The following is a 22,949-nucleotide window of genomic DNA, read 5'->3' on the forward strand; positions in this document are numbered from 1 at the left end:
TATAATAAGACAAAAAGCAGCAGTGGTCAACCTTTTCAGGTCTGAGGGCTACTTATTGTTTCAGAAAGTATTGGCGGTCTAGTTAAGACATCTGAACTAATGACGAAGACTTAGAAAAGGAAGCATTAAAAGCAAATACATAATACTGACATGGATTATTTAATATTTAAATATTTAAACATTATTACTGCCTTTTTATTTTCTCAAAAGCATTCATTTGTTATCAGGCACTTCGACTATCAGTCCCTTGAAACAGGTGTGCCTAGTTTCTTGATATAAAGGAAATATTACGCTTAAACACTGCTGTAATTTGGTCTGCAACATTTTGTACACTGTAACGAAATCAGCTCTGTCTCTTGTGGCACAGCTAATCTACGTGTAGTCACAGGGAATGCACTATCTTACGACAGCAAACTTTTGACAGACGTCGGTGTTGTCAATTGAAAGGCATTCCAGAGCGTTCCAGAGAATTTGCTAGTAAGCAATGATTTAAAAAATATAATTGGTTGAATATACAGATGGTCTATTGAGCGACAGAAAAATAGGGATAAGTTGATGTCTGTTTATGCAAATTAAATCACACACTTCTTGAGTAGGTAGAATCATGAGAGGAGCATTTATCTTGCGTTCGACACTGTTTTGTTTTGCACTCAATGTTAGTACGATACGGGAAAGATACTTCTTCACAGGAAATGAAGTGGGACCAACAGATCAAGTTTTCTTTTGTGTCTTAAAATCTTTCCTCCAACAAATCGATAATAATTATACGTACACTGTTAATGAAATCCTCAAGGGATGTTCACTTGAATTTATAGAACACGAGAAATTCTAGAACCCCAGTACCGACGAATCATTACTAAGAATATCATAACGTTCAAGAGAACTGAGTGAGTCCAACGGACCTATATATGCTTTCTAGAGTTATTGAAAAATTACGAAGTTAACTTATGCTGTTCTTCAGTGGCTGGCTTCACTTCGCACATAAGACAAATGTGTACAATGTGCAAGAATTAGCCAGTGGCAGCTAATTTTGTTCACCATTCCTTTCAAAATGATCAACTCGTCTTGCGAAGAGATGTGGCTCTGCCATACAGAGGAATCATTAAAGGACCAAGACTTCATATTCAGTAAAGCGCAGCTCGACACCACCAAATGAAATGTTGCACGTTCCTTCGCTCGGGACAATCTGAAAGAGAAAACGAATAATTAAAACAAAACGTCATCCATGATACAATCAGGAAAATGTTGGAAAGTTGGAGTAAATGTACAGTTGCTTATTAAAAAGTATGAGCGCATGGTATTGTTTAGATTCATCGCAGGTACATTTTTCTCGAAAACAACAATGAACTTATACGTATGTTGCGTGTATCCACAGGGTTTGTGAATTATATTTTGATACAAATTAAGTTTGATGAAATATTAAATGCGAGGAACAGACAGAATCATACGTTCAATCTTTTCTTGAGCGACTATATACATACCAGGTACATATTTGGAATTAAAACTATTTTACTGAAACGTTTTCGAAGTCTTGAAGACAAGAAAACACAAAGCTGATCAAATCTGAATGACTGTTGGCTTAGGAATTAAAAAGCAAGTAAAGGAATTTCCACTAATTACACAGTTCAAACAATTAGGAGAACATGTTTTTGAACGTATGCCATGCTCCACAAAACAATACTTCACACCCAGGTATATTACCAACTAAACCTTTATTCTTTACCGTTGAAGTATACAAAAGAACATCCGATGGATTCGCGTTCATTCTCAGAATACAAACGGAAATGTCCAAATAGGGGCGAGAACAAAGTGATAAGTCCTCCACGGTGGATATCAGGTCTCATTCTTCAATGAGAGCCTGTTCGAGGTCTTGGAGAGTCTGTGGTGAAACAGGACGCCCACGAATAATTCTGTCAAGCCTATCCCACACATGCTCGATGGGACTAAGGTCGGGACTCACTGCTGGAGATTCCATCTCTTGAATGCCCAGTTCTCGCAAGACAGCTCTGGTGATGCGCGCTACATGAGCCCTGGCATTGTCGTGCATGAGTACGAATTCAGGACCAACATCGTATGCAGCAACCAACACATGCTGAAGCAGTATCTGCTCCATGTACCCCGCAGCGGTAAGATTACCACGGACGACGACAAGATCTGTACGGCCATCTATACTGATGCCACTCCACACCATCACAGAACCTTGTCCGAATCGGTCACCTTCCTGGACAACATTTGGCATGTACTGCTCACCACGGCGTCTCCATACACGTTGACGTCCATCACGCTGTGTCAGGGGAAATCTGGACTTGTCTGTGAGAAACACAGGTCTCCATTGGGGAAGTTGCCCGTTGACGTGGGTACGGGCAAACAGAAGGCGAGCTGCGTGATGCTGCTACGTTAAACGGGGCCCTCGAACAGAACGTCTGGGTCGTTAGGGCACTTATTTTAACCTGTTCCTTACTCTCTGGTCAGACACCGTTACTCCAGTGACCCTCCTGTGGTCTTGTCAAACTGATATCAGGTCGCGGATCTTCCTATCACTCTGTCTTATTCAATCACGAGTATATTTATCCCTTTATAATCTGAGTTCCCGAGTCAACTCGTTATATTTATGACAAATGTGAAATACTATATATAGTAATAGTAATATTTCCTTTACGTCCCACTAACTACTTTTACGTCGGGCTGAGTGGCTCGGACGTTGAGCACTGGCCTTCTGACCCCAACTTGGCAGGTTCGATCCTGGCTCAGGCCGGTGGCATTTGAAGGTGCTCAAATACGTCAGCCTCGTGTCGGTAGATTTTAAAGGTTTATTTTATTACTGTTCACATGACAGTGTGTTACACTGACGTACGTTAATTAGCAACTCTTTAAAGGAGCGACTGCGCTTTTGTCTTGAAAGTGTATTGTCTTTGTTTCCGTTTCGTCTGTTCTGTTTTTGTTTTTTGTTCGAGTTAATTTCCATTCTGATACGTTAGTTGTTTTTGTAGAAACATTATATGTAACCCACATACTGATGTAATACTAGTGGTAAACGAAGCAACAGAGACCTACGAAGCTGACGAAACGGCTCCGACATATACTGACAGGTGAACTGGACGGGAATTATATGCGACTTTGCAACAACATATTGGAAGAAAATGCAAATATCAGGTCGACACAGTGACTATCAAAGACTATAACACAATAGGTGCTACAGTGTTCCTAGAGGGTGACTCTGCTGTGAGTAGAGTGTTTGAAGGTCTGAAGTACTGTCCCGTTTTAACAGCATACGGGACGTCCTTATTTCCCCATATTTAAACAACTGACTTTTGCCATGGTTAAAATTATCTATTTACAGCTGATGTCAATATTTTAAAGAAGCTAGAGGCTTTACATTTGAATCATGTAACATTTTTTTTTTTAATTTGATGAAATGATAATAATAATAATGTTATTTGCTTTACGTCTCACTAACTACTTTTACGGTCTTCGGAGACGCCGAGGTGCCGGAATTTAGTCCCGCAGGAGTTCTTTTACGTGCCAGTAAATCTACCGACACGAGGCTGTCGTATTTGAGCACCTTCAAATACCACCGGACTGAGCCAGGATCGAACCTGCCAAGTTGGGGTTAGAAGGCCAGCGCCTTAACCGTCTGAGCCACTCAGCCCGGCTTTGAAGAAATGATTTATACTTCAAAATTGCCTGAAATTTGTCCATCTTTTAATCTGGATAGCTTTTTATGAAGAATGTTGGAGCGAGATATAACTGTGCTGATATTGACAGTGATCCGAATTGTAATGTGAACTCAAAATGGGTGAGTTATTTCTCTAATGTTAATTTAATTTAGATGCTTTTCCAAATATATTATGCTGGTATCTCATGTTATAAGTATACCTGGTTCAAATGCATATATTGAAGGAGATTTTTCAGTTCTAAAATAGAAATGGAATGATGAAAGAAATAGATGTTCAGCAACTTTGATAACATAAAAAATTATTCAAGTCTCACTTAAATTTTATCACAGTTGTCAGAAATTTCATGCCTTGATCAAGGGAGATTCAGCATTATTGATAAAAGGCTAAAAGTGAAGAAAAATATGGGTTTTAAACTTTTATGTAGAAAATGAAACAACAAAATACTGTAATAAAGTTAGTACCTACTATGTAATTATATTACAGTAAATTATATCAGTATTTTCTTGAGTAAATGTCGTGTCGACATGACCTGTCCCTTATTGACATTTCTAAAACCTGGCAACCCTAGCTGTGAGCCGCACAAACTGTAGGTCCCGCTTTGCAAATGTATCGGTTGTGGAACATATTTTGGACATAGCGTACGTGTTGCTTTAAACCCGTCACCGAACTATGTTGTGGGTTTCGTCGAGAATCTCGCCGACAACTTCGTAACTCTCCCTTATAAGCGAAAACAGTCAGACTCATGCCATGCATGTTTTTGCCCTGAATGTTTGAGAGGATAAAACCTTAGTCTACTTCCCAATTGAATCGGTTATTTAAGAAAGCACACATGTCCACTACTACTAGTTTTGAGAAAAGTGGAAAAAACTGCCTGCAGTTTCTAATATTTGGAATTTGTGTCTGGTTTTATAGCAATTATTTATCAGATCTTTTGTAATAATTATGATCATTTCTGAAAAAAGAGCGATATGGGGACTAAAAGCTACTGGACATGTGTGATTTCTCAAATAAAGAAATTCTTGACAGCTAAAAGCATAACAAAATGAGGTTATATATAATGCTTGCCAACATTTAAGCACACTACGTACCACCCTTTAATGATGTAATTAAGTTTCATCTTTAAATGTCCCTTCATACAACAACATAACAGTCAAAATTAGGACATTTTCCAACATTGTCCGTCTTAACAACACTTTCTACAGTTACTCAGGGACATCCTCTCTGTTAACAATGACGTCGAGAGAATGTCTTTTCATGCCTGTTATTCGAGTTCATCAGATATGTCCTGCCTATAAACAGTAGGCCAGGAGAAAATGTTCAAGATCCTAGTAAAACCCTTATAATGAGGCGGACATGTCTGCTTTCTCTCTGAAAGATGGGAATACATATAATTTTAGCATAGATGCATTAAACCTATTTTACCCTAAAATGGACATGTGTGGTTTCTCAAATAACCGATTCAATTACAATGAGCGGATGCTAAACCCTTACCTTTCCAGGAGTGACAGTTCCTTGATGCGGAACCCTGCCAACGTATACATCTTCTCCCATTTTCGTCCACCCGACTGGAAACGCTCTCGCAGGAATATCCCCATCACTAGCCTTCTGCCAGTCCATAGAGCCATTCACAACTGTCAGCAACTAGAGGGGGAGAGAAAGAGGTGTTATGTCCAGACAGCAGAATTCTGTTCTGAGGAGAACACAAATATTTGATTTTATGTCAGATACAAGACATTCAAATACGAAGAGCACTTCTATTATTTTAGTATACGTTTAATATTATAAACCGTAGGGGTTAATATTAGGGGCTGCCTGGCCGAGGCGGTAAAGGTGTGATCGGTTCATCCGGAAGGACGTAGGTTTGATTCTCCGTCAGAAAGTCGATTTAAAAAAAACGAGATTTCCACTTCCAGAGGTGCATATGGCCCTGACGTTCAGTCAGCCTACACCAAAAATGAGTACCAGGTTAATTCCTGGAAGGAAAGGCGGCCGGGCGTAGAGCTAACCACTCCACACTACCAAGCGCCGAGGTTACGGATAATGGAAGCCTTTACCTTCTACCCCTCCAAGGAGCCATCGTAGCCTGTATGGAGATAACTTGACTAAGGGTTAATATTGATTACTCTTCCCAAAGTACTTCAGTACAACGTGGTTGCTGTGGAACATGCATTACCCTGCGTTATATAGCTTAACCGCGGTAAGTGGAAAATTACCTATAGGGCGACGAAAGATTGGGGAAAAATAGTAGGCTGCAAGAGAACAGAATTTTATGAAATACACTATACATTCCATTCTTCACACGATCGATTATGTTAAATTTATCGTTCAAAGAGTATGCTTTTCTTTTTTGTGACATCACAGCACCTGCACCGAACTCCAGACATAACTAAAATATCATCTGATAAAAGCTAGGAACTAACATGACCACTTGTTTTGTAAGGCAAACAGTTTAAGTTCAATCACTCAATCAATCACTACTGATCTGCATTTAGGGCAGTCGCTCAGGTGGCATATTCCCTGTCTGTTGTTTTCCTAGCCTTTTCTTAGATGATTGCAAAGAAATTGGAAATCTATTGAACATCTTCCTTGGTAAGTTATTCCAATCTCTAACTCCCCTTCCTATAAACGAATATTTGTCCCAATTTGTCCTCTTAAATTACAACTTTGTCTTCATATTGTGATCTTTCCTACTTTTAATGACACCACCCAACGCCATCTCTCCACTGAAATAAAATGGCGTATGGCTTTTAGTGCCGGGAGTGTCCGAGGACATGTTCGGCTCGCCAGGTGCAGGTCTTTTGATTTGACACCCGTAGGCGACCTGCGAGTCGTGATGAGGATGAAATGATGATGGAGACGACACATGCGCCCAGCCCCCATGCCAGCGAACTTAACCAATGTTGATTAAAATTCCCGACCCTGCTGGGAATGTAACCCGGGACCCCTGTGACCAAAGGCCAGCACGCTAACCATTTAGCCATGGAGCCGGACACCTCTCTCCACTGACAGCTCGGAACAGTCGAGCAGCTCGCCCAAATACTTGGCTCGTCTCCTTTCTCCCAAGTATTCCCACCCAGAAGAAATCGAGCTGCTTTGTTTTGTTGGTAGGGGGTGGGTGTGGCGGAAGGTCATCTTAACTTTCCCCTGTGTACACAAAAGCTTGGCCAATTGTTCACGTCCCACAATATCTGTGAATATACAGGTACGCAGTTTCTAAATCCCCCATCCAGTCATCCCTTGAAGTCTGTTTAGCGCGGAGTCGGGAACAGTTACAGATTGGAATGCAGAATCCCTCTCGTCAATACATAAAAATCATCATTTTACTGATGATTTTTTCCCTCGGAGACATACTTTGTAACGCGTCCATCCGAATCCGCTGTGAATCGGTTCGCGTTTAATCGGACTTCCACTGTACTGTATTTATTTTAATTTCAGAATGACTGACTACGTGAAATGCACCAGAAATATATATATTTAATACCGGCTGTGCTCACAGATAACGTTTCTCTACTTCGCTCTTACAACTATTTATTTGAGACACATTTTTTTCCGTCTTGAATATAGACATATTCTATCTTTCACCTTACTACAGAATACATTTTATCATGAAAAAATAACTGAAATATAATTATAACTGATATGGGAACAGTATCCGTAGTATTATATACCGATGGCAACGTTTTTATGGATGTTGAAGAGGTCAAATAATAATAATAATAATAATAATAATAATAATAATAATAATAATAATAATAATACTTTTTTTTGCTATTTGCTTTACGTCGCACCGACACAGATAGGTCTTATGGCGACGATGGGATAGGAAAGGCCTAGGAAGTGGAAGGAAGCGGCCGTGGCCTTAATTAAGGTACAGCCCCGGCATTTGCCTGGTGTGAAAATAGGAAACCACGGAAAACTATTTTCAGGGCTGCCGACAGTGGGGCTCGAACCCACTATCTCCCGATTACTGGATAATACATTTTATGGTCTTAGGAGACATCAGAGAGACGGAACTTTGTCCCGCAGTTCTTCTTTCACACGGCTTTTTTGCTAGTGGTTTAACGTCGCACCAACTCATTGGGTTATTTTTGTGGCGACGATAGGATGGAACAGGGCTAGAATTAGGAAAGAAGTGACCGTGACCGTAATTAAGGCGCAAACCCAGCTGTTTCCTATTATGAAAATGGGAAACCACGGAAACTTATTTTCAGGGTTGCCGATAATCCGATCCGAACTAACTGTTTCTCAAATACAAGCTATCAGCTACTTGGCCCGAGCCACGCAGCCAAACACACTCGGGTTTTCGCGTGTCAGTACTATCTGCGTCTCACGAGAAGTCGTGGCAGCTTGTAGGTACGGCATGAGTAAACAGATATTACACTAAGCTACAAACATTAGTCGTGATAAACAATGTGAGCTCTCTGAAAGAGATGCGTGTTCGTTATTAAACTGTTCATTGTGCAGTACTTACAGTAAATGTGTAACTAAAGCGCAATTTGCATTACCAGTTTGAAACTTCACAACAGCACTTTCGTTCACAAGAATCACCGCGGTCGGAGATGTTTGTTGTCAGGCCTTGAGACTTGATATTGGCGTATTCACAGCAGCCAAGCTTACCCTCCACACACCTTACTCAGCATGCACGCGACTTCTCGTCAGACGACTATAGTAAATCTTCCAACATGATTGCGGCGCATTTAAGCACTTTGAGATACGATCGAAACCACCAACATGGTCTCAAAAGGTTAGTGCTCTTCCGCCTAAACCACTCCGCCTGGCACAGTTAAAATAAAATAAAATAAAATAAAATAAAATAAAATAAAATAAAATAAAATAAAATAAAATAAAATAAAATATAAAATATCTATACACTGTAAGTAAAATTCTCATTCTGCCATCTCATGACAGGGCAATCGATGACAAGGAGATTTTCAGAAAAATTTGGTCCTTCCACAAAAGACGTGAACTGTCAGGCTTACTCCACAGTTCAACTTGAGCAAGCAACCAACCAGTGTGGACGTGTTGAGTGGTGAGTGCGGAGAGACATGGTGCGCATTGAGCAATACCGGGCAGTGATTGGGAGCTGGCAGCGAAGGCTGAAAAAGACGGCGGAGCGGCCAGCGAGCAAGGGAGTGCAGGGGAAGTTGGACGAGGTGCTAATGGTAGCGGCGGTGATAACCATGCTACTGGTTATAGGGGGTGTGGAGTTGAACCCCGGCCCAAACATGAACTGGGAGAAGTTTAAGGAATTGATAGGAGCAGCTGTTAAAGAAAACGCTGGAGTCGAGCAGGTAAAGGAAATGAGAAAGGACCGAGCTAAGGGATTCGAAAATATGAACGCACGGTTCCAAGGACAATGGTGAGACACGGTAAAATAGGTAGAAAGTAATGAGATTGCAACTGGATTATTAAAGGAGAAAAACCTGGAAAAGGAGGTGGTATTTTTGAAGAAGGACATGGACAACATTAGCCAAGAAAGGATAAAGAATTATATATTCCTAGATGGGTTGCAGGAAGAAAGGAGTGAGAAAAAAGTGAACATTATATATAAAATGGTGGACGTCGTCCAAAATAAAATGAAAATCAATTTCAGCGAAGCGGACATTGACAATGTTGAAAGAGTAGGAAAAGTGAACGGAGAGAGACCAATTAAAGTGAAATTAATATCAACTCTGATGGCGGAAATAGTGTTAAGGAATGCAAGGAAATTGCATGGTGAAAAAATTTGGGTCAAGAGGGACTTGGGAAGAGAAGAGAACGAAAACCTGAAAATTCTGAAGAAGCATCTAGGGAGGGCTAGGCACCAGGGTCTTAGGGCATATATAAAGGATCAAAAGCTGGTGGTATCTAATGGTATTTGGTGGCGTATCTGGTCTGTGGCAAAATTGAAAGTCACGGATGAGGAGCTCAAACAGGAAAAGGACCTAACAACGCGGCAAAATGGCAGGTAGAAGGCCATCCAAGAGGAGGGAGGAAACGTGGTAAGGATTAATGAAGAGTCGAGTCAAGAGGACAGTTCAGTGAAGTGCAGTGAGAGTGTGTTGTTACTCTTACCATCACATTGTCCGGCTCCATTGGCTAAATGGTTAGCGTGCTGGCTTTTGGTCACACGGGTCCCGGGTTCGATTCCCGGGAGGGTCGGGAATTTTAACCATCATTGGTTAATTTCACTGGAACGGGGGTTGGGTGTATGTGTCGTATTCATAACTTCATCCTCATCGCTACGCGCAGGTCGCCTACGGGAGTCAAATCAAAAGACCTGCACCTAGAGAGCCGATCATGTTCTCGGACACTCCCGGCACTAAAAGCCATACACCATTTCATTTCATTTCATTTCATTTCATTTCATTACCTCCACATTCACTTCGTACTGTTACTGAAGCATCCAACTACGAGTCAAAGTATTTTGACAAACAACAATACAGGTCACATTGGGTGTGTGAAGGAGAAAAAAAGATAAATAACTTGCTTGTTGATAACATTGTAAAAAAATGCAAATGCTAATTATGAAGGTCAAAATAACTTAAAGCAAAAGTTATTTTCCTCTCCACTTCGTCTTTGTTGGATAGGATATATCTACGAGGTCAGCAATACCAAAGCTCTAACAGGCAACCCCTCCAACCGGCTCGACATAACTCAAAGGAAAGCCTATGCGTTCAAGCAAAACTACTAAAGTTGTTTAAACCTTAATTTGGTCATACAGAGTGTCATAATATTGTGACCAAGGAAATCGTTGATATTCAAGCGTATTCCTCTGGAGCAGTAGTTCTCAAGCCGAGAGTTTGTAGGGTACGCGAACAGCCTTCCAGAGAAACACTAAAATACATACGTGCATATATCTTCATTATGCATGAAGTAGCCAAAAGTTATGGGAAGCGGTGGTCTATTAGAAAATGTGCCTTGTATGACCGTTGAGCGTTGCAGCAAGCTGCGGCGTAGCTGAGATGTCTGTCACAGACACCAGTGTCGTGAAGATGACAACACGTCACAAGTTAAGCGACTTTGACGTGGGATGATCATCGTCGCACGGCGCATGGGTCATAGCATTGCGGAGATTACACGCGAATTTGGGTTTCCGGGGTCATCAGTATCGAGGGTGTATCTTGAATATCGCAGATATAATGTTACCACCCGCGTAAACCGCCGCACAGGAAGACCACAGGTGATTAACGAACGGACATCATGTCACCTCCGCAGAACCATACTGGGCGCTCGACGGGCTAATGTGAGTCAGATCACCGCCCAGTTGATTGTTGGGAGTCAAGGACTGTAAGGAGGCAACTGCACCGCTTAGATATCACGACCCGATGGTCAACTCGTGTCCCTTTGCTGACACATCGACACAGAGTTTAACGACGTGCATGGGCCCGCGAACATCGACAGTGGACCATAGAACAGTTGAGGCATGTGGTATGGTCCGACGAATCCCAGTTCCAGTTGTATCGAACCAATGGGCGCGCGAGAGTGTGGCGAATGCCCTATGAAGCTATTCTGCGTGTCAAAAAGGTTGTATCCACGCGGGAGGTGGCTTAGTTCTGGTCTGGGTGGCGTTCTCATGGTCGCAGTTAGGCCCCACTGTTCGGCTGCAGGGAGCGCTGACAGGTACACATTATGTGGACATTCTTTCAGAACATCTGCATCCCTTTCTGGCGCTAGAGTTCCCTGATGGAGAAGCCATGTTTCAACAGGACAATGCACCATGTCACCGCTCTGTGGAGGCACGCAGGTAGTTGAAGGGACACTCCAGTGAAGTTACAACCATGGATTGGCATTCCAGATCCTCCTATTATAATCCAATCGAGCATTTATGGGATGCTGTTGATGCTGATGTACACTCCATGAACCCCACACCAACTGCATACACAAGACCAATTGTGGGTAGCAGTGCAAGATGCGTGTGTCCAGATTCCTCCAGAACGATTCCAACACCTTGTAGAGTCGATGCCTCGCCGAATTGCTGCCGTTTTGAGGGCTCGCAGAGGAGCAGCTCGTTATTAACATCACATCCAGTGTCTTCCCATGACTTTTGGCCACTCAGTGTAAACTGCTATGCCATTCAGCGTTCAGTCTGCAAGCCCCTTTGAATGTACTAATCGCCACCACAATCCTCTATTTGTAACTAGTTCCGTAGCCTCATTTAGTTCTATACCTCTTATCTTTAAATCGTGAGAAACTGCGTCTAACATCATCGTTTTGGCGTCCTTCTGAATTAAAATATGGAAAGAAATACGAAGAAAGTGCCATCCAGTTTACGATCCGTTTTTCAAGAACGTATATGTAAAATATGTTTTTCATACATAGTGTACCAAAAAAAAATAGAAAGTACGGTACCAAAGTAAACTAAATTTGGAGCTATACCTCCCTTGAAAGTTTCACTTGGGGTATCACACGTCGGAAAACTGTCACGCCGTGTAGGCTCAACCATCCCATTTAAATTTTGTTGATTCATAATCTCTCTTTGAGCCTCCGTGGCTCAGATGGCAGTGCGTCGGCCTCTCACCGCTGGATACCGTGGTTCAAATCCCGGTCACTCCATGTGAGATTTGTGCTGGACAAAGCGGAGGCGGGACAGGTTTTTCTCCGGGTACTCCGGTTTTCCCTGTCATCTTTCATTCCAGCAACACTCTCCATTCTCATTTCATAGCATTTATCAGTCATAAATAAATCACTTTGGGAGTGGCGACCCCATCGTACTAATAGCCTGTATCTGCTTCATTCATTCCATCCCTGACCCGGTCAACGACTGGAAAACAGGTTGCAGGTTTCCATTTTTCATTTCATAATCTCTGAATTCTCAATTTAATATTAAAAATCATTCATTCTTAGTTATTATTTTGATATTGAGGTTAGCATACATTGCTCTGTGAAACTTCTATACAAATGCTGTATTATTATTATTATTGCATAATACTTAATGCACACATACACTCATAAATTTATTGTGATGTGTTATAATTTTTTTATTTCATTTAATAACCTTATCTTCTTGTGACGTGTATTTAACGGTTTTCACTCAATTAAAACTGCCTTAAAAATTAGGTGAATACTGATATTGTAATGCTGAGAACGTTTCTTAGCAGATAAAATAGGGGACTCCATACTACGAAAAACGTAAAGTTAAGCAATTTCCTCAATTGTACCGAAAGTTGAAGGGCTAAAGGGCCCAAAATGATTTCAAATTGTGAGTCTTCGATAGCTCTATCAAACTAAAAAAAATTCGAAAATCACTTCCGGCCTACATGCAGTTCGGGAGAAACAGCTTAAAATCGCTTGTTTCTTTACTCGTTTTTAAAAATTCAAATCCTGGCCAGATTAACTCATTTACATACATTTTCTGTAATGTGTTCCTCAGAAGTTTTTTGATTTTTTTGAAAAATGTCCACATCGAATGTAGTTGCTTAATTTAAACTCTGCATTGACTCACTCGTAGTGGTAAAAAAGACAAACTGCCAATATACAGTAATCAACACGATAACGATGAATAAGAAAAAGATTATAATGTTTAGGAATAAATAAAACATATTTTCTCTTTATTATACTTTATCTAACTAAAATTCGTAGCTCATATCCCTAGGATATTTTCAATATTGAGTTGCTTGACTGAATTTTTCAAACTTGTCATTTAGAATTCTTTTTTCATACCAGTACATTGAACTTTTTGTCATGAGTGAGAAGAAGTTTGAGAAGCTCTTGTCTAGGGACACAAACGTTCGACCTTGCCTTAACTATACAGATCAGTTCAATTGTGGGCTATTTACGCACATTTCAAAGAACCTGATCATTCTCTTATATTCTAAGGGACAAAACGAGCTTTCGGTCGGTCTGCAGCAGTTTAGACTATTACACAACAGCATAGCATCATTCATACAGAGAAAATAAGAGCATTCTGTTTTCAGGTGAGTTGAACTTTTTTTTTTTTTTTTTTTTGCAGCAAGTGGAAAAGTTATGATAAAGCTGTACGTTTGCTGCTGAGATGGGATCACTGAAGCTATTTGAACGACAACAGGTAACGATATAACTGAAACTTCCACGACCGCACGATACTTGATATGGACTTTCAGCATGTGTAGTACCACAGAGATGTTCAGTACAGAACAAAACTGGCCAATCAGACACCTGTGGGGACCTAACCCTCAACCTTCGGATTTCGCGTCCAGTGCTCTCCCGCTTGGCTCGGTGATTCTTGGTCTGTTGGCAGCGATCTGAGCTACAAGTCTGGCGTTACGGTCAGCGTAACTGTTGTGTGTGCGCTAGTCGCCCGCTGTACACCATACGAATTGAATTTTTAGCTTTCACGACCACACTGTGTTTCAAATGGATTTCAAGCATATTAGGTCGCGCAGAGTAGGCCTACATAAATAGTACATTGCCAAAGAGATGTTAACACCATGCGAGTAGCCGTGCGGTTAGGGGCGCGCAGCTGTGAGCTTGCATTCGGGAGATCAACCCTGAAGATTGCTTTTCGTCGTTTCCCATTTTCACATCAGGAAAATGCTGCGGCTGTACCTTCCACGCCTGCTTCAAACCCATTTCTAGCACTTTCCTCTCCCATCGTTGTCATAATATCTATTTAAAAATGTTAAGTATTAAACAAAAATTGTCAACCTCTTCCCACTAGTGCCCGGTATTATAAATACTCGGTAGACTTAATAAGCTGGAAGTCTATTCCAAATAATATAACTGTTTCGCTTATTCAGAGATATTGGCGCCGTACCTCGTAGTGAAACTTGCTATGTTCTCTGCCGTTGTAAGCGACGAAGGCCCCCTGATGTGTGGGAGCCACTTTTGCTGGTAGAAGGTCTCCTTCATGTGCAGCACGTCCCACGTAGAGGTATCCTCCATCTTCATCCACCCCTACTAGCACCGCCGAGTCGTCTACATGACCCCAGGCCTCGTTTACCCAGTAGCACGTCATGCAGTCTGAAAAAGTCATAATAAGAAATGAGGTAGTTGAAGGGGAAAGAGCCTCAAAAGTAGCCTAAGTTGTCTTCTTAGCCCCCTCTAGATTGGGCTGCCAGTGAACAATAAACTTCAGCGTCTAATGTATCATCTGTGAGGTTTCATTCTTTAATATTGTTCTCAGGGACACCGAGATGCCGGAATTTAGTCCAGCAGGAATTATTTTACGTGCCCGTAAATATATTAACAAGAGGCTGGCGAGTTTGATCACCTCCAAAATTTGATATTTAATACCACTGGACTGAACTAGGATCGGACCATCAACTTGGGCTCAGAAAGCCAGTGCCCTACAATCTGAGTCATTCAGCCCAGAGATTTAAAGAGTCTTGACAAGATCATCATTCCTTGGGAATAACCAATAGAGTATAACGAAGGGTAATATAAAGGGGTAAGGCCAAGGAAATGCATTTCAGACAATAAAAGAGTGAATGTCTTGAAATGCATTTAATTGATTAGTCTGTGCCGCATATCTTTATACATTTGGACATTTATTTCATTGACGTTCAATATTATACCCTTTCGTTCCGGAGCCATGTAAATTGCCTCCACGAGAGCTGTTTGCCACCTTACAAGAACGTTAATTGCCCCCTGTTTAGCCTACTGGAGTTGTTGTACGCAAATGGCTTCACATTTGCTAAGGACGACGAATATCCAAATCCGCCACAGAGTACATCTCGCACGGTAATACTTCTTCGCCCGTCCAAACGACGTCATGGCAGACGACGTTTCAATATTCATGCGAAAGTATATAAGCGAATCTTTGTGTTCATTTAATCTATGGTCAGTAAAAAGGGGTAAACACATAGCATCGATGGATTCAAGTTTAGCTTCAACAAGAGGATGAGCTGTGGAGTACAAAGAAGGCCATGTACTACAAAATCATATAAGAGTTTCTTTGAAATTAATATCAACTGTTAATTGTAGAAAATATAGCCGAACACAGACATGAGAGGCCTAGTGAACAAACCTTCAATAGACAAAGTATAAGTAACCAGTTAAGGCGTAAAGCAGCGGAGAATTTTTGTACCAGGCTAACAAAATAATACATCAAGTTTCGTACTTACCAGTAAGTTGTTCGAATTACTTACTTAAGCCTATATTACTGACAGTCCTAAGTCTGCAAATAGTAAAGAAAACGTGGTTACAGTGGCGTTTGTATGAACATGAAGCATGTTCACTCTTTTATTTAAACAGCAGGCAATTTATTAACCGTATCTCTCGTTAAGCGGAGGCAAGTTATGCACCCTATCTCATGTAAAGAGGAGGCAATATGTGTACGGCAGCTCATGTAAAGAGGAGACAATTTATGTACCGCAGCTCATGTAAAGAGGAGACTATTTGTGCACCGTATTTAATGTAATGAGGAGACGGTTTATGTACCGCAGCTCATGTAAAGAGGAGACTATTCATGCACCGTATTTAATGTAAAGAGGAGACGGTTTATGTACCGCAGCTCATGTAAAGAGGAGACTATTTATGCACCGTATTTAATGTAAAGAGGAGACGGTTTATGTACCGCAGCTCATGTAAAGAGGAGGCAATTTATGCACCGTATTTAATTTAAAGAGGAGACGGTTTATGTACCGCAGCTCATGTAAAGAGGAGACAATTTATGGACCGTATCTCATGTAAAGAGGAGGCAATATATGTACCGCAGCTCGTGTAAAGAGGAGACAATTTATGTACTGCAGCTCATGTAAAGACCTCCTGAAGGTATCACCACCTTGACGAAGGCAAAATACATTTTGCCGGGTGTTTGGAGGTTTGCGTGTTCAAATGATCCTTAGAGCTATGCCGGCGGGAGCACATGCTCCTGGTAGGGCCACCCAAGCCGGACAGGTCTAAGGTGATGATCCAGACTAAGAGTGATACCCTGGTCCTCCAGGTTGGGGGTTGGGCGTAGGGGTAAGTCCCCTACCTCGTAAAAAGACAAATGTTACGGATACCTTAAGACGTACTACAGGAAAAACGGATAACTTGGTGACGACCCAGCTAGGAAAACGGCTTAAGAGAAGGAAACATGATATCATAGTATGACCTTAGAAAGATGGGAGTTAAATGCTGGAGAAGGAAAGCCGAGGACCGGGACGAATGGAGGCAGGTGATTAAGGAGGCCAAGGACCTACATGGACTGTAGCGCCGACCAGTAAGTAAGTAAGTAAGCTCATGTAAAGAGGAGACAATTTATGTACCGCAGCTCATGTAAAGAGGAGGCAATTTATGCACCGTATCTTAGGTAAAGGGGAGATAATTTATGCACCGCAGCTCACGTAAAGAAGAGGCAATTTATGTAAAGCAGCTCATGTAAAGAGGAGGCAATTTTTTCACCGTATCTCATGTAAAGAGGAGGCAATTTTTACACTGTGTCTCATGTAAAGAGGAGGCAATTTATGTACCGCAGCTCATATAAAGAGGAGACAATTGATGTACCGCAGCTCCTGTAAAGAGGAGGAAATTCATGCACCGCAGCTCCTGTAAAGAGGAGGAAATTCATGCACCGTATCTCATGTAAATAGTTAACAATTTATGCACCGCAGGTCATGTAAAGAGGAGACAATTTATGCACAGTATCTTGCGTAAAGAGGGAACAATTTATGCACCGCAGCTCACGTAGAGAGAGGCAATTTAAGCTACATATTTCATGTAAAGAGGAGGCAATTTATGCACCGCAGCTCAAGTAGAAAGAGGCAATTTAAGCACCATATCTCATGTAAAGAGGAGGCAATTTATGCACAGTACCTTGTGTAAAGAGGAGACAATTTATGCACAGCAGCTCACGTAGAGAGAGGCAATTTAAGCACCATATTTCATGTAAAGAGGAGGCAATTTATGCACCGTATCTCATGTAAAGAGGAGGCAATTTACGTACCATAGCTCACGTAAATAGAAGGCAATCCAAGTGATTTTTTAAAACTGGGAAGGCAATTCATCGTTTCCCTTCATTTCATAAACATGTTCGATAACACCTCTCTTTATCTGATAAGGGAAACCTTTCCATGACATGATTACACCAGGACACACAGGCATAAATATTTGTAATATGATAGCATTTTTTATCTAATCAGGCTAGAATTCGACTAGATAAGAGTCACGCAGTGACACTTCCAATTTGTGGTCCCGAGAGCTGATCTGAGAATATAAATGACCAGAAATACAATCTCTTCCTTCTTCGACCCTCCCGTTTTATATGAAACATATTCCTTTTTTTTCGGATTCACGCGACTTCTACATTATAAACGAGAATATGCTTGAAATTAGTCAGAATAGTTTGGATCCGAGCTATATGTAAAGCAAATGACTAGCTCGAAAGCTCCATCGTGTGGTTAAATCAGCAGAGAATGACAATGTAAAGGAAGTTTCAAAATCATGTCTACAAGAAATATTAGTTTTCATGATGGTTTAATGATGTATTTTTGACTAACTGTTGAGCCTGCCATTCACGGTTTAGGTTCTGTACCGTTGAAGCGGTAATACTGAAGATGAGTTGCAGCAGCAGGACAAATCATTTATTGTTGACACGTCAGCAATGTTCACCACTGATGAACTAGGCACAAAAATCTTAATTAGTGGATATCTCCACTATTATAGAGGTGGGCAAAACAAAAGTGACCCGGAATTGACGGGGTATTGACCCTTGTTAATGAACAGGAGAACTGCCGACCACAGGAAATACTGGTAACTGTGATTTCGATGCACCAATCGGTTGCAGTTACATGTCTGCGCGTGCGCAACTCCCCAGTACGTCTCTGTGTCATTACGTGTGAGTGAGAGGAGCAGACGTGTTTAGTAGTGATGGGCTAGCGACGGAATCGAGTAGAATCGAGTAATGTGCTCTTAGAATCGGTATTACTCGACTCCAGACTCGAGTCCAAGCATACTGGTGTCGCTATCTGTGGACATGCCTTAGAACTAAAATCTACAGTACTGGAGTGCACAGCATTCAGGGTCACCCACAGAATATTTTTGTGGTGTGGAGTGCAATATGTTTGCTGCTGATGATTGATGTTGTTCAGTCATCGGTCGTCAATAATTCGATTGTTATGATTATTATTATCATCATCATAGGCACTAAAGGTTGTGACTTACTAACAAACTGTCAGCTGTTTAGCTAGAACAGAATGACGTTCTGTCCGCTGATTTGCTGCGTGAACGTACGTCACATTCTGGACGCCTCATCTTAATACCCGACATTATATCTGCCGAAAGTATGATGTACATATAAACTGCTGTAATTCACCTGTTCCCCCGGACGATTGTAGGCTTTGGCGCGGTTAGCAATAGGCTATGGTTACAATAAATCTGTCATACTACCGATCATATTAGCACATCTACGCCGTGTATGCATAATGGCTACATGAGATATAATTTACCAGTAGCGAAGCAATACAATGTGTGCAGAAATACCGTCTATAGTCTACAAATAGCACATGTTTAAAATACACTAATTACAACATACATACCGTGACAGGGATTTGAAATAATAATAATAATAATAATAATAATAATAATAATAATAATAATAATAATAATGTTATAAATTTTACGTCCAAGTACGTACATTTGTATGGTTTTCGGGGATGCCGAGGTACCGCATTTAGTCCCCCGGGAGATTTTTTACGTCCCAGTAATTCTACCGACACTAGGTTGACGTATTTGAGCACCTTCAAATACTACCGGAATAAACCAGTATCGAACCGGCCAAGTTGGGCTATGAAGGCCAGATAAGCTATATTATCAATATTAGAATAGATGGCATATTCAGTGAAGTGTGTGCGAGACGCCGTAAACGGATATTTTCATATCTTATTATGCGTATTAAGTGGCATTATTATCGTTCTCAAGTAATTATCAAATTTAGGTTATTTCTTTTGCGCATTCATTCTGTTTTTTCATATCGTACCGCGCTGTCGCAATCCCATAAACCCTCAGCGACCGCTTGTACGCATGCTTCATCCATCTACGAGCCGGCGAGTGAACGAACGTGTGACGTCATGCTATCATCGAGCCTTCGCAAGCGAAGCGAGTCCGAGCCTGGACTCGAAAGAATCGAGTACCGCGATTCCAGGCATCACTCGCGCACATCACTAGTGTTTAGTGAACAGCTGAATGCAACACAAAATTGTGCTCACGACAAAACAGCGCGTGTTCATTGTCGAGCGTTATGTGAAGCACGATTCGTGGAAAATGTGTGTGAAACTATTTGTGCAAGAGTTTAAGACTGGAAGTGTTTTGGCAAAACCTCCAGCAACGTCTGCAACGCAAAACCTAGTGCTAAAATGGCGTGTAACGGGCTCTGCAGCGAATAAAAACCGTGAACTATTCGAAAAAATTTCGAACACCAGAAAACATTGCTCGAGTAAACGAAGTCCGACGAAATCTCTACGCCGTTTATCTGTGCAAGTGGGAATTAAGATATCGTCGTGTCGAAACATTTTCAAAAAAGACCTGCTTCTGAATTCTTACAAATTTACTGTTGTGCATGCGTTAAAGCGACCAGGCGAACCTTCGCGTGTTGTGTTTTACCAATAGTTTTTGACAAAGTGAAATGAAGTAACGACTTTTGGATCCTCAGTTTTTCATTTCTTCAGATAAGGCCATTCCCAGCATCTTCTGCGATGGTCATTAACAAGGGCCAGTCCCGCGTCAGTCCCATTGTAAATATTTTCCGGGACAATTTGACATGTTCTGTTTTTGATTCCGTTAATATACCGATGCCACTGTATACTAATGAAATAATATATAGTCCACAATCCATCTTTCCCTGAACTTAAATACCGAATGTTGAGAAATTATGTTCCGCCATTTTCCAGTGATGTCACAGACAGACAGACAGACAGACAGACAGACAGACAGACAGACAGACAGACAGACAGACAATGAACTGAAGCTGATTTTGACATTTGTTTACCTAGACCGAGGTAAATTTCTCTGCTACACGGAAAATCATGTATATGTTTCTGTCCTTAGAAGACGAGAGAACGAGTACAGATTCTTTCGTTGTTCCCCCTCTTAGTAGCCTCTTACAACTTGCAGGGGGTATAGATAATGCATCCTTGAACTCCACACAAAGGGGAGATGAACAAAAACAAAAACAAACCCCATGGCAAAACAGCCCCGAAGGGCAGCGACTGCTGCTCAGCCTGAAGGCCTGCAGATTACGAGGTGTCGTATGGCCAGCATGACGAATCCTCTCGGCCGTTTTTCTTCATGGCCGCAATCTCACCGTCAGATAGTTTCTCGATTGTAATCACTTAGGCTGAGTGGACCTCGAATCAAGTAATACGCCCTAACTTGGCCTGGAATCGAACCCGAGGCCTCCGGATAAGAGGCAGGTACGCTACCCCTGCACCGTGGGGCCGGCACAGAGGAGATAAAGAGTCCCGATAAATCAAAAGAAATATGTACCATCATGATCTACGTCCAAAAATATAGCACCTGATCCAGCAAACAACATTCCCATGCCTTGTCACAAGGTAGCACCACCTATCAAGATCTACGTCCAACAAAATGGCAGCTGATCCAGCAAACAACATTCCCATGCCATGTCACAAGATAGCCCCACCTATCAAGATCTACGTCTAACAATATGGCAGATGATCCAGCAAACAACATTCCCATGCCTTGTCACAAGGTAGCACCACCTATCAAGATCTACGTCCAACAAAATGGCAGCTGATCCAGCAAACAACATTCCCATGCCATGTCACAAGATAGCCCCACCTATCAAGATCTACGTCCAACAAAATGGCAGCTGATCCAGCAAACAACATTCCCATGCCATGTCACAAGATAGCCCCACCTATCAAGATCTACGTCTAACAATATGGCAGATGATCCAGCAAACAACATTCCCATGTCTTGTCACAAGGTAGCACCACCTATCAAGATCTACGTCCAACAAAATGGCAGCTGATCCAGCAAACAACATTCCCATGCCATGTCACAAGATAACCCCACCTATCAAGATCTACGTCTAACAATATGGCAGATGATCCAGCAAACAACATTCCCATGCCTTGTCACAAGGTAGCACCACCTATCAAGATCTACGTCCAACAAAATGGCAGCTGATCCAGCAAACAACATTCCCATGCCATGTCACAAGATAGCCCCACCTATCAAGATCTACGTCTAACAATATGGCAGATGATCCAGCAAACAACATTCCCATGCCATGTCACAAGATAGCACCACCTATCAAGATCTACGTTCAACAATATGGCAGCTGATCCAGCAAACAACATTCCCATGCCATGTCACAAGATAGTACCACCTATCAAGATCTACGTCCAACAATATGGCAGATGATCCAGCAAACAACATTCCCATGCCATGTCACAAGATAGTACCACCTATCAAGATCTACGTCCAACAATACGGCAGCTGATCCAGCAAACAACATTCCCATGCCATGTCATAAGATAACCCCACCTATCAAGATCTACGTCCAACAATATGGCAGCTGATCCAGCAAACAACATTCCCATGCCATGTCACAAGATAACCCCACCTATCAAGATCTACGCCCAACAATATGGCAGCTGATCCAGGAAACAACATTCCCATGCCGTGTCACAAGATAGCCCCACTTATCAAGATCTACGACCAACGAAACGGTCGCTAATTTAGCACACAATTTATGGCCATAAATATTCGCAAAATACGTATTATGAGAAAAATTCTGCTGCCTTCGGTGACGTTACCGTATGTAAGGGGCTTTGCTATGACCTAGACGAACCGCCAATCAAAGATTCTGGGAACTCACTGTATGTAGAAGACAGAATTCTGGCACACGGTAATAATGCGAGGAAGAAGATGACGACAACTTAGTCTAGATAGATGAACACCGCTTACCACGGTGTCGGTTTTCTGTCCACGCAAAGTTCTCTACGCTAAACTGATGATGCTAATTCCAGATACACCCTCAGTCCAAAAACATACCCACGTTAGAAACGAAGAACGAAGTGTACGGACAAAATTATAACTTTATTAATGTTGAAAAAATTTCTTAGTTGATAAATTAGGGCTCTCCATACTATGAAAAACATAAAATTAAACAATTTCCTCAATTGTGCCGAGAGTTGGTCTAAAGGGCCGGGAAATATTTCAAATTATGTCATGTATAGCTCTATCAAACTAAAAAATTCGAAAATCACTTCCGGCCTAAACGCAGTTCCGTAAAACCCGCCTAAAATGGTTTGTTTCTTTACTGGTTTTCTTTTTCATTCAAATCCTAGACCAGGATTTGCACCACGGAATCCAGCAGTGAGAGGCCGGCGCGCTGCCTCCTGAGCCACGGAGGCTTTCATGTGG

General features: G+C 41.6%; 1 protein-coding gene across 2 annotated transcripts in view; it reads right to left on the bottom strand.

Annotated features, from left to right (window-relative positions):
* Positions 1 to 140: 140 nt before the first annotated feature.
* LOC136869551 (uncharacterized) overlaps positions 141 to 22,949 on the bottom strand; it is a 29,812-nt gene continuing 7,003 nt past the window's right edge. The window contains exons 2-5 of one of the 2 annotated variants that reach the window (XM_068227121.1): positions 14,392 to 14,597; positions 5,169 to 5,318; positions 1,100 to 1,186; positions 141 to 1,046 (exon numbers count right to left, since the gene is read on the bottom strand). In XM_068227121.1, coding sequence (XP_068083222.1) covers positions 1,103 to 1,186; positions 5,169 to 5,318; positions 14,392 to 14,597 — 440 coding nt within the window. In that variant the 3' untranslated portion in view covers positions 141 to 1,046; positions 1,100 to 1,102. Of the gene's footprint in view, positions 1,187 to 5,168; positions 5,319 to 14,391; positions 14,598 to 22,949 lie in introns of both variants that reach the window. The other variant, XM_067144859.2, reaches the window with a different exon arrangement.

This window comes from Anabrus simplex, chromosome 1 (assembly GCF_040414725.1).
Source record: "Anabrus simplex isolate iqAnaSimp1 chromosome 1, ASM4041472v1, whole genome shotgun sequence".
Taxonomy (NCBI): Eukaryota; Metazoa; Arthropoda; class Insecta; order Orthoptera; family Tettigoniidae; genus Anabrus; species Anabrus simplex.